This window comes from Nothobranchius furzeri, chromosome 11 (assembly GCF_043380555.1).
Source record: "Nothobranchius furzeri strain GRZ-AD chromosome 11, NfurGRZ-RIMD1, whole genome shotgun sequence".
NCBI classification, from domain to species: domain Eukaryota; kingdom Metazoa; phylum Chordata; class Actinopteri; order Cyprinodontiformes; family Nothobranchiidae; genus Nothobranchius; species Nothobranchius furzeri.
The window spans coordinates 53454934-53472020 of NC_091751.1; the positions used below are offsets into that span (position 1 = coordinate 53454934).

General features: G+C 41.1%; 1 protein-coding gene across 4 annotated transcripts in view; it reads left to right on the forward strand.

Annotated features, from left to right (window-relative positions):
- clcn2a (chloride channel, voltage-sensitive 2a) overlaps positions 1 to 17087 on the forward strand; it is a 67851-nt gene that overhangs the window by 26785 nt on the left and 23979 nt on the right. For all 4 annotated transcript variants that reach the window (XM_054740256.2, XM_070541679.1, XM_070541677.1 and 1 more), the window contains exons 3-7: positions 9255 to 9386; positions 10701 to 10829; positions 11161 to 11294; positions 15159 to 15239; positions 16831 to 16854. In XM_054740256.2, the coding sequence (XP_054596231.2) occupies positions 9255 to 9386; positions 10701 to 10829; positions 11161 to 11294; positions 15159 to 15239; positions 16831 to 16854 (500 nt within the window). The remainder of the gene's footprint in view (positions 1 to 9254; positions 9387 to 10700; positions 10830 to 11160; positions 11295 to 15158; positions 15240 to 16830; positions 16855 to 17087) is intronic.

Genomic DNA, 17087 nt, shown 5'->3' on the forward strand with positions numbered 1-17087 from the left:
TGTACTGAAAAGAAATTTTGGATTATTCTTATTCTTTTCAATTAGCGATGAAAAATAAGCAATTCTAGCTTGTTGAAGCTTATTTTTATAAAGCACAAGACTATTTTCCCAGGATAAGTAGGACTCCTCCTGGTGTGTAGAGCACCATTTTCTCTCCAATTTTCTAGAGTTTTGTTTTAAAGTTTGTAAATGAGAATTAAACCAGGGAGCCAACTTCCTGTCCCTAATTACCTTCTTTTTTAAAGGGGCAACATCATCTAATACCACACGTAAAGAGGAAGTAACATTATGAACTAAAGCATCAATTTGTGAAGGGTTAGAAATAAAAATATTGCCCTCTGATACGTTCCTCTGAGATGCTGAAGATAGTAAAAATGGAACAGTTGATTTAAAAGATGCAACAGCATTGTCAGAGAGACCGACTATAGTGAAATTTACTTTCATGTCTCGAGAACTCAGTTATAAAAAACTCAAATGTTATCAAAAAGTGGTCCGAGAGGACTGAATTATGTGGAAATATTATTTCCTCACACTCTATGCCATAAGTCAGCACAAGGTCTATAGTATGATGGCAGGAATGGGTGGAGCTATGTATTCTTTGGGTAAAACCAATTGAATCTAAGATATTACTAAAGGCTACATTGAGGCTATCATTTTCAATGTCCACATGAATGTTAAAATCCCTACTACAATGACCTTATCAGTATTTAGCACCAAATCTGAAAAAAAAAAAAAAAAAAACGATACAAAACTATAAGCAAGAGTGGTTTTACAGTTTTGCGATCTGGATTAGGAAAACTAAGAATAAGATGTTCAAAAGAACTGTAACTATTAATTGGTAGGGATTGATTAACAGGTCTGAATGAAAAATGGTTGCTACTTCTCCTCCTCGCCCTGTACTTCGAGCAATATGTTGATTTAAATAATTAGAAGGAGTCGACTCATTTAAACTAACATAGTCCTCTTGCTGCAGCCAGGATTCTGTGAGAAAGAGAGCAAAGAAATCTGATTATCACAAACCAAGTCATTAACTAACAAAGTCTTAGAAAAAATAGATCTAATGTTCAATAACCCACATTTAATTTTTCTAGTTTTCTGCTCAGTTGAATTTGTTGTAATATTTATGAGATTTCCATGATTTGCTTTATTAAGCCTGATATTTAATTGGTATGGTTTTGGCCGTGGGCAGAACACTGTCTCAATGGGGTAGTGGGTGGGTAACAGTACAGAAGCTGCAGAGGGGTGTGTTAAACTATGACTCTGCTTCCTGGTCTGGACCCTGGGTTGTCATGGAGGACTAATAAAGTTGGTCATGTTCCTAGAAAGAAGAGCTGCTCCATCCAAAGAGGGATGCATGCCGTCTCTTCGCATCAGACCAGGTTTTCCCCAAAAAGTTTTCCAATTATCAATGTAAACCACATTGTTTTCAGGACACCACCTAGACAACCAGTGGTTGAAGGACAGCATGCGGCTAAACATGTCATCACTGTATGGCATCAGAAACACATGTGGATTGGTTGGTTAAACTCCCATGCCCCCTCCATCACCCTTGCAAGGGTATAGAGCTGATCCACAGTTCCACGGCCAGGACGAAAACTACATTGCTCCTCCTCAATCTGAGATTCAACTATCGATCGGACCCTCCTCTCCAGTACCTTGGAGTAGACCTTTCCAGAGAGGCTGAGGAGTGTGATCCCCCTATAGTTGGAACACACCCTCAGGTCACCCTTCTTAAAGATGGGGACCATAACCCTGGTCTGCCACTCCACAGGAACTGCCCCTGATGACCACACAATGTTGCAGAGACGTGTCAACCAAAACAGCCCTACAACATCCATAGCCTTGAGATACCGAGGACGAATCTCATCCATCCCCGGTGCCCCACCGCTGTGTAGTTGTTTGACTACCTCAGCAACTCCTGCCCCCGAGATTGGACATTCCATCCCCAGGTCTCCCGGCTCTGGTTCCTCCTCGGAATGCGCGTAGGTGGGATTGAGGAGCTCCTCAAAGTATTCCTTCCACCGTCCGACTAGTTAACGTCAGCAGCTCCCCATCCCCCACTGTAAACAGTGTGAGCAAGTTGCTGCCATCCTCACCTGAGGTGCCGGACAGTTTGCCAGAACCAGTTTGGAGCCGATCGATAGTCTATCTCCATGGCCTCACCAAACTCCTCCCACGCCTGAGATTTTGCCTCTGCAACTGCCACTGCTGCACCCCGCCTGGCTATCCTGTACCCGTCTGCTGCCTCTGGAGAACCACAGACAAGCCATGCCCTGTAGACCTCCTTCTTCAGCCTGACGGCTCCCCGAACCTCTGGTGTCCACCAGCGGGTACGGGGGCTGCCACCACGACTGGCACCGGCCACCTTGCGACCACAGCTAGCAACAGCCGCCTTAACAATCGCGGAGTGGAACAAGGCCCACTCGGATTCAATGCCCCCCACTGCTCTCGGGATGCGGTCAAAGCTCTGCCGGAGGTGGGAATTGAAGACTGTCTTGACAGGTTCTTCTGCCAGGCGTTCCCAGCAGACCCTCACTATGCATTTGGGTCTGCCATGTCTACGCGGCATCTTCTCCTGCCATCTGATCCAACTCACCACCAGGTGGTGATCAGTTGATAGCTCCATTCCTCTCTTCACTCGGGTGTCCAAAACATACAGCCACAGGTCAGATGATACGACTACAAAGTCTTTCATCGACCTGTGACCTAGACTGCCCTGGTACCAAGTGTACCGACGGGCATCCTTATGTTCGAATGTGGTGTTCGTTATGGCCAAACTGCGGCTTGCACAGAAGCCCAATAACAAAACACCACTCGAGTTCAGATCAGGCGGGCCGTTCCTCCCAATCACACCCCTCCAGGTCATGCTGTCATTGCCCACGTGAGCATTGATGTCCCCCAGCAGGACAATGGAGTCCCCTGATGGAGCACTATCTAGCACTTGTCCCAGGGACTCCAAAAATGGTGGGTACTCTGAACTGATATTTGGCCCATAAGCACAAACAACAGTCAGGACCTGTTCCCCGACCCGAAGGCGCAGGGAAGCTACCCTCTCGCCCCCCGGGGTAAACCCCAACACACAGGCAGAGAGTCTTAGGGCTAACAAAAAGCCAACCCCAGCCCTCCGCCTCACCCGGAGCAACTCCAGCAAAGGAGAGTGTCCAACCCCTCTCAAGGACTTGGGTTCCAGAGCCAATGCTATGTGTCAAGGTGAGTCCGACTTTATCTAGCCAGAACCACTCAACCTCTGCCACAAGCTCCTGCTCCTTCCCCGCCAGCGAGGTGACGTTCCATGTCCCAAAAACCAGTTTCCTTGTCCGGGGATCGGACCGCCAAGGCTCCCGCCTCGGTCTGCCACCCGATCCACACTGCACCGGACCCTTCATGTTCCTCCTGCAGGTGGTGGGTCTACAGTTGGATGAGCCCATATATCCAGTTCGGGCTGGGCCCGGCCGGGCCCCGTGGGCAAAAGCCCGGCCACCAGGCGCTCGCTCACGGGCCCCAACCCCAGGCCTGGCTCCAGGGTGGGACCCCGGTAACCCTCCGGGCCGGGTACTCCGACTCTTTGATCGTACATCCATGAAAGATCCTCTGAACCGTTCTTTGTCTCACCCTTCACCTAAGACCCATTTGTCACGGGAGACCCTACCAGGGGCACAAAGGGCCCCAGACAACATAGCTCCTAGGATCATTAGGGCACTCAAACTCCTCCACCACAATAAGGTGATAGTTCAAGGAGGATCTTGATTTTCCTTTTTATAAAAAGTAAAACAGTTCATGCTGCTTATGTTGTTTTAAAAAAGGTTGATTTCTGTTAAAAAGCAATTTAAAAAAAGCAATTAAAAAGTGACTTAATACCAGCTGAAACTTGCTAAAATTTAGAGGATGATGCATTCTTCTGTGGCTTATGCTAGAAATCATGCCAGAAACAAAATCGATACTTTTTTGGGTGATGTTTAAAACATTTACCCTAAAAATACCAGAATCAGAGTCCAGTTAACTTTAAACAAAACAAACAAAAACCTAAATAAATCCTGAGTTAGTGAGAATCTACTGCATCATATCTCTGTAAATATGAGAATTTACCCCTAATTTCCACTGTCCTTGTTAATTTTACAGAACTGTTAAGTGTTAGATAAATAAACAATAAAACTGGAGCATTTGCTTTCACATGTGCTTGTACAAGTGAGCCAACGTGACCGCCCTCCAGAATCAATCTCTACCTCTTTTCCCGCTGACAACTCTGGTCCGATTAAAGTGCGATGGATTGTTCCACAGGTGAAAGCTGCACTAGATCAGTTCAGCCTTGCTGGCTTTCTGTAAAAGAAACCATTTAAAACGATCACTCTAGGATCAGCAGTCAGTGATGTGTGTGTGCTCCTCGTCTGCCGGGTGTGCTCATAGATCAAGCGCTGTTTGTATTTTTAGACTCGTCTCTCACTGCTCAGGCTGGTCAGCCTCTTCTTAGGTAATGCTGAGAGAGATCCAGTGGAAGTGGGCGTTTCAGTGTTTTCCTCTTATGCATCTATGTGGGAGCAGCATCTGTGTGGGTGATGTTAAGTGAGAGCGCCTGGTTTCGGATCAGCGGACAGGACAACCTACACATGCAGCTAAAAGCTCTGGTGCTGGTCGTGATAATTTTGACTCCTGAAAAACAGAAATTGAGAAAAGTCAGGGATTTTATAGCTGCTGTGACTCAAACCTGAAGTAACTCCAGCTGCTCCAGATGTCTGAGTTGTAAAAATAGATGATGAAGCAACTTTATTTACAGCTTTTTCGTTTATGAAAGAATTTGATGTTGTGATGATGCCACTGCAGGAGCTGAAAATGTCTGGCACTGGTGTGATCTTTACTAAGGGATAGAATACCCCGAGTCTTCGGATGTGAGTGCGAGCCAAGTTCCACGCGGAAGTATGTGGCTTTGAGGGTGCCAGAAGCTCTGCGCATGTGTAGTCACGAGGACCAGAGTGGCAATTATTAGGTAAAGTTAAGGAAATTGTATGTGTATTTGTTGTGTTTGAGCTTTAAGACTCATTTTGAGGATTGAGAAACTATATTTTTTGGGTGTTCGGGTTAGAGTTGGGGTTGTGATGGTAACATTTGGAGTACCTTCAGTAGGCCTATGTGTTGAAGCCCTTTCCATTAATTAATGCCTTTTTTACATATCAAGCACAAAAAACATTGCAGGTTTTAAATAGTTGCATCCCTCTTATTTGCTTTGCACTTTTTCCATACCATCCATCAGGTCCCTCGGAGACTTTGCATGTTTACTCCGTGTGCATGCGTAGACACTCTGCTGGCAGCTCTCCATGCAGCAGGTGGTCTGACTGCTGGGCATCTTGGCCTGTCAAACACACAGCCTAAATCCCCTTAGAAACACAGTTTGGGATCTGATTGCATGGAACACAAAGTTGGAGCAAAATATATTTACACCTCATTCAAATTCAAGTTTTTTTCTGCAAATAAAACATTTAAACTAAATTATGCTATCTTTATTGACTGAACTAAAGACGTTGCACATACATTTTTTCAAATTGTTCAATTTTGCAATGAAACCTTGAGTTTTAAAACATTTTTTTAAGTAGACAAGCTGAAAAGTAGAGGTTGTCCATGTCTCAAATAAAATATTAGATGATTTAGTGTAGTTTTCTTTTTTTCTACTGCAATAAAGTTAAATAAATAAAACAAGCTATTAAATAAATACCATCAAGTAAGTGGGGGGTGTCACAACATTGAAATTACAATTATTCAACACAATTGATATGTTAAGTTCATATTTTAAACTAAACTGCAGGAACAGATTCAATTTTATGGGTATAAAGTTGTTTTATGTTGATGAAAACATAATTGGAGCATAAATATTAAAAATAATATATTAATCACTTTAGCGTGAACATAGACTTCCATAAAAATAAAAGTTACATAAGCTAATTTTGCAACAGTCTGAGGTTTGTTTATAACCTGAGTTGACACCAAGTATAAACAGAGCGATGCTGTAAAAGCAGAGAAAAGCTGCCATGAGAGAAGACAGTCGGCGTGCATAAAAAATTGTTTTTCATAGTTGAAAATCTTGGAGGCATTCGTTTTGATGTGTTTTGCCTCTGACATTTTAAAACTGTAGGTTTAGCTTGAGGAAGTGCACGTGATTTAGAAGGTACAACGACATTTACTCACCTAAAGGATTATTAGGAACACCATACTAATACGGTGTTTGACCACCTTTCGCCCTCAGAACTGCTTTAATTTTACATGGCATTGATTCAACAAGGTGCTGAAAGCATTCTTTAGAAATGTTGGCCCATATTGATAGGATAGCATCTTGCAGTTGATGGAGATGTGTGGGATGCACATCCAGGGCACGAAGCTCCCATTCCACCACATCCCAAAGATGCTCTATCGGGTTGAGATCTGGTGGCTGTGGGACCGTTGTAGTACAGTCAACTCATTGTCATGTTCAAGAAAACAATTAGAAATGATTGGAGCTTTATGACATGGTGCATTATCCTGCTTGAAGTAGCCATCAGAGGGTGGGTACATGGTGGTCATGAAGGGATGGACATGGTCAGAAACAATGCTCAGGTAACCCGTGGCATTTAAATGATGCCCAATTGGCACTAAGGAGCCTAAAGGGTGCCAAGAAAACATCCCCCACATCATTACACCACCACCACCAGCCTGCACAGTGGTAACAAGGCATGATGAATCCATGTTCTCATTCTGTTTACGCCAAATTCTGACTACTATTTGAATGTCTCAACAGAAATCGAGACTCATCAGACCAGACATTTTTCTCATCAGATCAGACATTTTTCTCATCAGACCAGACATTTTTCCAGTCTTCAACTGTCCGATTTTGGTGAGCTTGTGCAAATTGTAACCTCTTTTTCCTATTTGTAGTGGAGATGAGTGGTACCCGGTGGGGTCTTCTGGTGTTGTAGCCCATCCGCCACAAGGTTGTGCGTGTTATGACTTCACAAATGCTTTGCTGCATTCCTCGGTTGTAACGAGTGGTTATTTCAGTCAAAGTTTCTCATCTATCAGCTGGAATCAGTCGGCCCATTCTCCTCTGACGTCTAGCATCAACAAGGCATTTTCGCTCACAGGACTGCCGCATACTGGATGTTTTTCCCCTTTTCACACCATCCTTTGTAGACCCTAGAAATGGTTGTGGGTGAAAATCCCAGTAACTGAGCAGACTGTGAAATACTCAGACCGGCCCGTCTGGCACCAACAACCATGCCACGCTCTAAATTGCTTTAATCACCTTTCTTTCCCATTCTGACATTCAGTGTGGAGTTCAGGAGATTATCTTGACCAGGACCACACCCCTAAATGCATTGAAGCAACTGCCATGTGATTGGTTGATTAGATAATTGCATTGAGAAGTTGATCAGGTGTTCCTAATAATCTTTTAGATGAGTGTAGATGCAAGAAGTAGAGAAATATTTTTAATATGTAGTTGTTTCCTTTGTCAGTTACATACTTTTTGGGATGGAGTCCAGATTTGTACTGAAATACAATTTATATGTTTGCACAGCCCATAATTACATAATAGTCATGCAATGTGTCATTTTATTTTGTAAAAGAATACCACATTCCTAATCAGTATGCAGTGGTGATTATTGATACTGTTTATTGATGTTTGTTGGCCAAAATCAGACTTTATTTATAAATCGCTTTTCATACAGAAAATGTAACTCAAAGTGCTTTACAGATTAAAAAGACCCACATGTTCTACAAATGTCATTGACAATTAAAACCCCCCTATCCCCAACCCAGTGACACGCACATACACACACACATACCCACATGCACACACACCACAATTGAGAACCTAATTAAACACTGGGCTGAGCTCAGATGAATCAGATACATAAGGAAACGCCATCGGGGAGTCGTCTGTTCCAACAGTAGCAGATCCATGGCAGCATCCAGGACACCGACACAGGGAGACCAAGGAGGGAGGGCAAGGACTCCACCTACACCCAAGCACCACCTGGAGAGCACCGAGGCCGCCACTGCCGCCGACCTGAAACAGAGGGCTCCCACAGAGGAAATGCTGTAAAATTTTCAAATAAGTAAAAGAATAAAATAACAAGACGTAATAGAAAAATAGATAAATAGTGATCAGTCTAATTGTAAAAAATAGTAATATATAAAAACAGATACATAATAAAACTGTCTTAAAATCTAAGCAAGTAAATCATAAATAATAGTCAGTTAAAAGCTAAGCTATGAAGGTGAGTATTAAGCCTGCTCTTAAAATCATGAACATTCTCTTTGGCCCTGACGGCCTCTGGCAGTCTGTTCCATAGACGAGGGCCATAATACTGGAAGGACGCCTCATTGTGGGTGTGCGTCCTGACTTTGGCCAAAACACACAATCATGTACTTAATATTAAAGTTTAGCTTTATTTTCCTAATTTTTAATTATTCTCATATTGTAAATAGGAATTTTTTTGTACATCTTCTGCATTTTACTGTCAGTTTTGACATTCTGTCTTCATGTTCTTTCCTTTTTTATATATTACGTTTCAACTATGACTAGAGTTGATTAACTGCTTAATTAGGACATTTAAATAAAGAAACGGGTAAAAAAAAAGAAAAAGAAAGTAACATGATGTCCGCTGAAGCTAAGCTTTGGAATGATGGCTCAGTATATGTGTCAGTGGCACATGTGATCTTCTCTCGGGACGGACACATCTATGGAATCTCTGGATATTGAAATAAATTCCGGGTTTTGGCCGCGTCCACAGACAAGACAGGAGAAATGAGTCCAGTGATGCTTCTTTTAGCTGACCCAGCTCAGATTGATGGATTATAATCCTAACCATGACCTACCTTAGTTTGATCACATTCTTCACATGAAAGCAAGTGATTTTAGATGCGTTGATGCATCCCAATAATAACCTTTATTTCTCATTTTTTACTCGTCTATCTGATTTAAATACACATGTGCAGACTGTTTCTTGTGGTTAACTCTGTTTATCCGTAGTTTTATGTCTTTTTCCTCTTATTTTGTGATATTCTTTATTCATCCCCTTACTTTCTGTATCTTTATCTCATTATCAAATGTTTACTTCACCTCAATCAGTGAGCATAGCCTATTTCTTTTTTTGTCTTTTTTCCTTTATTTGTGACCCTGCTGCTAACATTAACGTCTATTTGCAGTCAGATCCCTCGTTGGAGGTCATTTAACTCAAAGCGCTACATTTTGGTAAATCTTTTTTTATATATTTTGGTCTTACCTTCAGTGTGTGCATCTCGCTGCCAGAAGTTCCTGATCTCACGTGTTGGAGAAGACTGGATCTTTCTCATTCTGCTGGGACTGCTCATGGCTCTGGTCAGCTGGGTCATGGACTACGCCATCGCTTTCTGCCAAGAAGGTAGGAATGAGACAAGAAGGCCTTGAACAGGAGGAAGATGGAAATGGGGGACTGTCAGGCCTCATAGTGAACATAAATCAGGCCTCATAGTGAGAGGCTGAGTTTAGTTGTCTTTAATTAAGCAGGTATAGCTTGCTTTTAGCACCCCCTAGTGTCCATTAGTGAAACCAAAAGCAAAACTCTTCTCCTTGCTTTGCGTTTGTCTTCTTAACATCTTCATCTAATTGCTGAAGTGTCTCCTTAGCCTTCATTAGTTTCTACAGGAGTGGTTCATCTAAATCACAATCTAAAACAAACAGGAAATGTGCTGTAAGCAGACTCCAGCGCCAGGCATGTCAGCTCTGGACTGGGCCGGCACTCTGAAGTTGCAAGCACGATGTTCTGGCTACAGAGGGCAATGGGGGTCTGAGTGACCTTTCATTCACCCTGTAAAGGGCCATTTTACTGACTCAAAAGATGATTTAAAAATATGAAAAGGTTGCATAATGTGGCGCTGCAGTCCAGAAAAATAAAACACTAGTTCGGGACAGGAGTGGGGCCTTTTATAAATTTAATGTCTGCCTTGATGCTTTGCTTAGTCATCCTGAAGCTTATCTTCACATCTCAGAAAGTTTTTTTTTCGGGACTTTTCTCAGAACACGGACTGGGTTGCACAACTTGTTTTTATTCAGCAAACAAAAATCAATAAACAGAATGAAGTCTTTAGGCGTTCTGCTGCAAGCAGGCTCTCCTTTGTAATACAGAGCTCAAGTATGAGTAAATGATAAAACTTGTGCCTTTTTTGTAGTAAATAATTGCGAACAGGCATAACAGACTGATGAAACCCAATGTATGGTTTATTTGAATACTCAATAAGATTTCTACAATTTCTACTCTTACAATTATTTTAGTCATTTATGCCTGGAGATGAATGACTTGGTTTAGTTTTGATCTAGTTTTAATTCTCGTAGCTATTTTTTCCCTCTCTGAAATTTGCAGCTAACAGAACCAAATGATTAATGAGCAACCAAGCTGCTAAAGGTGGAAACATAATTTGATTCAGGCTGAGAGAGAGACTGAGAGTCAAAGAGAAGGAAAACAAAGTAAAGAAACGACTGTAATGGCTACAGTGATGTAGTGTCTGCTGGTTTACACACAACTGTCATTAATTGTGTGTGTGTGTGTGTGTGTGTGTGTGTGTGTGTGTGTGTGTGTGTGTGTGTGTGTGTGTGTGTGTGTGTGTGTGTGTGTGTGTGTGTGTGTGTGTGTGTGTGTGTGTGTGTGTGTGTGTGTGTGTGTGTGTGTGTGTGTGTGTGTGTGTGTGTGTGTGTGCAGCACAGAAATGGATGTATGGTGGACTGGACAGCAACATGCTCCTGCAGTACATCGCCTGGGTCACCTATCCAGTGGTACTCATCTCTTTCTCCGCAGGATTCACGCAGATCCTGGCTCCTCAGGCTGTGGGTAAGACGTGCACAGCATTAATGCATCAACTTGTGTTTTTATCCTCTTACTAATTCATGGTCAGTTTTCTGTGTTTGAGTAATGTAATTGTCTCTGAAGTTCACACAGCAAGCAACAAGGACATGTGCTGCAGGCTTCTGCAGGACGTTCGTAAAGATGTGCACGCATAAAGCTACATGAATATCAATCAACCCCCTCCCATTTCCTCCCCCTGCTCTTCATTTATTCATCTTATCCAATTTTGTGTAATAGCTTTCTTTCAACACACCTTTTCTCTGCACTCCATCACCCCTGGAATGTCTTTCTTTCTCCCTTTTTTGTCTCAACTCAGGTTCAGGTATTCCTGAGATGAAAACGATACTTAGGGGAGTGGTCCTGAAGGAATATTTGACTTTCAAGACCTTTGTGGCTAAAGTCATTGGTCTGACCTGTGCTCTGGGCAGTGGGATGCCTCTGGGGAAGGAGGTAGGAGTGAAAGATGGTTAAAATGACTAATGGCTTCCTGTTGAGTTCTGACAGAGGACACAGCTGAAGTTTAGCATTTCAACCTTGAATTGAAGACTTTAATTTAATACACTCATACTCCTCCAACACAACCATATCCATTATTCTTAACATCCTAAACGGGTTGATTCAGATGTACCTCAGGGTTCAGTAGGAAACTCCTGTTTCTAACTTGCGCATATTCAAACAAACAGATCTTTCAAAGTCATAGTGTCTCACATGATTTCTATGGAGATGACACTCAATTATCCATGACTTGAAAATACTATTGTTTGCATTTGTGACAAAAGCCATGCTAAAAATGCAGTTCAAAGGTCCAACCTCCTTTCTTCAGCAACCCTCACCCACACGCATGCCACTGCGCCTCCATTATAGAAGAAGATTGAATGTATATTGTCAAACAACCATAAAAACGTGTAATATCCTACCTTTTCGACCCGTTGTTGGCACCTTTTCTGCCATTATTCCAAATACAGTTTACCTACATAACAGTCGTGGAACCTCCAAGCTTCTGGGAGATTCCTCATAGTCGGATGCCGGTCAGGAATTCTCCAGACGCTGTCCCCACTGAAAGTTTAAGAGAGAAGCTACTGGGACCTAGAGTGGAGATCCAGCTGGGAATGGGCTTATTACACTAGAAACCCCCTCCACTACTTCTGCTTAGGCTAAGTAGCTGTCTAACAATATAGCTAATATAGAAAGATCTTTGTGCTCATGCGCGAGTGTTTAAGTGACAACAGCCTGCTGTCAAGATGTGGTGAACACTTTCAAGAGAGTTTGTGGGTGAAATCCATCGACATATATACGGTGAAATCCCCAATATATAAACTCTTTAATGTCTGAAGACAGGATAAAGTTTAGAGAGAAGCCTAAAATCTGTATTCACGACAAAATTAGTGTTATTTAAAGTCCATATGAGATATGGGATGACAAAACGTTGGTCCAATTTGCTGGCGTCTTGGCCATAAATCTGCTGGGGTGACATTTATTCTTGTTTAATAGAAAGCCCTGGAACATTCACTCATGAGAAATTAAAAGCTTTCAAAAGTCTGGAGACCTAATATTACTTTCTTTCAAGGAAAACTGAGCCGATCTCTTCTGCGAAACAAAAAGCTGCGGTTGTGCTAAAAGCAGAGGTCAGAGCTGCTTTTTTTTCACAGCATGGTTTGCATCAGTGGCGGTTCTACATGGAATTACTCCCTGGGCGAGGCCCCCTTTGAGCCCCCCCCCCCCCCCAAACCACCACCACCACCACCACCCCACCTGCATGAACACATGCATGTTTTCTACAAACAGGCATGTTTTATTAGAACGACTATTGAACATTCATTTTTCTAAGTTGCACATATTTACATTAATTACTATGAATTTGTCAGAATGTAAAGCAATATACATTATATACTGTATCAAAATATATAGAATCAAATATACAAAAACAAACAATAACTAAATATTAAGAATATATGAACATAATATATAATAAATATTCTAAATAGCAAAAATAGTTCACACATAACAAACTAAAGATAATCACTACAGCATTGCACTTAGAACAGAAAACACAAACTAAAATTAAAACCTAACCTTGATGCAACAACATCAATAATGTCATCATATGAAATCTGCTCCCCTATTGAGTGATTGATACTAATCAGAGCCAGGTTGGTGAGCCACCCCTGAAACATAGTTCACCTCAGGTATGACTTGATCAAGTTTTGAAAAGCTCCTCTCAGCTTGAGCCACAGTGACTGGCAGAGCAGTCCAAAAGTGGGGGTAGATCTCCAATAGATCTTTATCATGATCCATAATATTTTAGAATTGCCTCTGAAATTGTAATTTAAACTGACATAAAAAACTGTAGACTACCAAAAATGCCAACTTTTACAGAACAAATCATGTAAAAAATAATCAGTGCAGCCATCTGCAATAAATAAACAGGATAGTTAGTGGTGACTGGGAAGTTTTCTTCTGCTTGTAGAGTTGTTTTATTTGTTATTATGTGAACATGATCAACATGTGTTTGTTGTTGTTCAGGCAGGCCACAGGCTGCAGCGAGCATTTAACAAATCCTAGTTTGAATCATTAAAAAACGATTCAAGGAATTTTTTCGAGCCATTTGAATATTTGTTTCAATATTTCAGCCCTATTAGCTCTGTTAGCAACTAGCTGACCGAATTTAACCGTTAAAATCCCAGTTAACTGGTTCAAAAAACTGAAAACATGCATCACAAGAGCGTACATACCTTTCTCTTTCTCCTCTTTTTTTCAGTTTTTTTCCCTGAATCGGGCACCTGGTGGTTTTAGCCTTTTTATGTTCATCTCTTCTGTTTGGCTCTTGACTCAATAAGTTTCCTTTAGTCAGGACTAAACAATTTGACCTTGATGGGGGGGTGACCACAAAATCGTTTTGTTTTTCCTTTTTTTATTCGGCCATTTCACACAATTCAGAAAAACCTGAAAGAATGATAGGCCTATGTTTATGATATTATGAATGAAATGTGCGTTAAATGGAAGAACATCAAGATGTGATTGACTTTAGCCATGTTAATACAATTGATTCAGCCCCTACCCGCTCATTTCATTTGGGAAAGACCCAGAGGTGAATTCCCCCGCCGCACCCCTCCCCTTCCTGTTCTACATACACACACGGTGCACCTGGAGCGCCTGCAGCTGTAGGGGGCGCCAACTTGCTCTTTCCAATCCAGACACTGTGATATGACAGATAATAGAAAACCTCGGTGCGACGCAGATTTCTTTCTTTTTTATTTTTTACTCAGCGTTTGTGCGTCCCTTTTGTGTCATGAAAAAATGCCGCCCCGGGCAACTGCCCTGTCTGCCCGTGCCTAAAACCACTACTGGTTTGCATCACCCGTGGGTGACTGCCAAAGAGAACGGCAACATCTTCACTGCTCACTGCGACTGCAAAGCCGTAAGTTATCACGATTTGGCACACCTGAATCAAAATGCGAAAACAATATACCTCCGTGGATTTTTCTAATACTTAGTCACATGGACTACCATGAACAAAATGAGCCTCACAAGCTATCAGCCGCTGCTGGAATCCAGGCTTTCTTCAGAGCATCTCTTTCATTTTTCAAGGTCCTTTTAAAGAGGACAGTTGATGTATAGGCAAAATATGTTGTTTCTTGCCATGCAATCCTGTAATACAGTGCGAGAAAAATAAACATCTCTGTCACAAAAGATCCCTGATCCCACAAAAGATTGCTAGCCTGGCTCTGGCTTTGCTTCCAGTTCAGCTGTTCCATTCCAAGCTGAGAATGCACTATTTGTGCACAAAGAGAGGTACACACAGAGGACTGAGGGACGGTCAGAGGGGAGTTTGATGGATCTAATCATTAGGAACGGGCCATTTACTATGAGTGGATGGGGGTTTTCCAGAATTGTGTGTTTCAGAGATGTTTACAAATCTTTTATTTTTTCTCTTTTTTTTTTACTTTTAGTTTACTGGTTGCAATCTATATGTGAAGAGAATTTCAAGTAATGTGGCAAAGAATAAATTTAAAAAATGTTCCAGAAAAAAACATCTCCTACCCCACCATTAAGTTTCATATTACCAAGAATTTCCCCCTAATCAAAGTTTTGTTTGTTATCTCAAATTGGCTAACTTAGCATGTGCACCTCTGACCTCTAATATCAACACATGCAGTAACTCACAATAAAGTAACTGACAATGACATGTTTTGATGCTAATAGCTGTAGTTTGTACACGTCTTTGATGAGAGTTTAATCATCCAAATGAGTTGTTTTTACAATCTGAGAGCTTTTATCGTGTTTCTTGACGTCCGTCTTCATCCTTCCTCACAGGGACCCTTCGTTCATGTTGCCAGTCTGTGCGCTGCCTTGCTGAGCAAATTCATGGCTGCTCTTTTTGGTGGCATTTACATGGTAAGACGGGGAGGGATTAGGAACTAGTGTGCAAAGCAAAATTTAGAGAATTTGTTTATCATTGTTTTATCTGAAATGTAAATTAAATAAAAAATATTCTGATTTAAGACAAAATACTTTAATATTGTGGTTGATTTTCAGATATTAGATCAAACTGCATGCTCCTATAAGACTCTTTAGAATATTGTTTTTTAAATATGTAGAATAATTGGTTTGGTAAGAAATGCTGTGCTGTTGACATGACTGCAAATGTTGGGGAAAAACATCTGATTAATTGGTTAAAAAAGTAAATAACAGCTTAAAAAGGTTCAGGCTAGGTTTGTGTTGCTCTATTTGCTCTCCTATGTTAGATTTTCAAACTCAAAAAATGAGAGCAGGCAGGTTTTGGCAGGTTTGGGACTTTGCCAAAAAGCGAAGAGGAGTGAAATATTCTACTCAAATTCAAATTTGTCTTCAGCTCATATTCACACATTCAACAGGATGAAATTGCATTTTCTCTCACCTAGAGCGAGTGAAAATGGATCCCGGACAGGACAAAATCAGACAGACAGAAAGGGCAGAACAGATATAAGAACGTAAAGTAAAAGTGCTTTTTAAAAATTTTTTCATTATCCATTAGCTACAATTTTTATTATGATATTTTAACATTTTTTATATAAATATACATATATTTTAATAATAATCTTTTTATTTTTGTTCTTGTGAAGCCTTGTGATTTTTATCTTGAGAGGTCCTTTATAAAAAAAAATTGCTTCGTATTTTTTCTTCTTTCGTTGACACTGGAATATTTTTTTACTGAAGTACAAATAAAATAAAATTATCAGTAAATAAAAAAGATTAGATATAGAACTTGGTTTTACTTTTAAAGAGTAATTATTAAGTAATAAATGTCCAAAACATTTGCAGAGGTAGAACATCACTAAGTTTTTAATTCTCACATTTTACTATTTTGTTTCATTAAATTTTTTTATCAGATTTTTAATTAGGTTTGTAATTTAACAGTGTGGTTTTAATGTAGTTGAGTTTAGTGCATCAATCAAACTTTGAGTGAATCTAATTGCTTTAATTTTTTTATACTTATCTGGAATCAAGGTCATTAAATAGACAGAATTAAAGTGAGAAACTGATTCAAACATCTTTTGTAAATAAAGTTGGTCTTTTGAAAGTTGACCTGATTGATAACATTTAGGTTAAGAGAATAAAATCTGGTTTTACAGCCTGTGTTTGATGCTTCTTTGACTTTCTGCCACTCCCCAGGACACATGACAAACTCTCACCTCACATGAAACCTTCTGCAGGGCCCCAGTTTTGTTTCTGCAATGGATGCTGTGTTATGTTTCTCCTCGCTGCTCCAACAACCACAACTAGATAGAACAACTGCTGTGATGTCCCAAAAAAAGAAACTCAATACTCAAATAACCCGAGGGGTCACCTCCGTGGACGTTAAACATCACCAGACAAACAAAAGTTGATTCGGTCCTCTGGGGAGTCGAGACTGTTTGCTGAAGCTCATTCGGCTTGTTTGATTTGCTGGACAAGCACAAGCTACCGCCTCTCACACATTTCTGTTTGTGCACTTTTACCGCTAAAGGAAGAGCCCTTTGAAGGAAGCAAGGTATGTAGGATGGTTTCCTCGCTGCTGTTCCCATCAGCATTAATAATCCATGCTGTCCATTTCAGAGGCTGAGACAGATTGATGTCTGCTTGTCTGCACCGTGTCTGGTTCTGTTCAGTGAGCTGTGGCAGCCATGCCTCGATCTGTCACCTCTGTTTTAAGACAAACATCTCGTTCCACAATTTCAAACCTCAATCACTAGTTTTCATTTTGACCTCCTATGTGCGGTGACT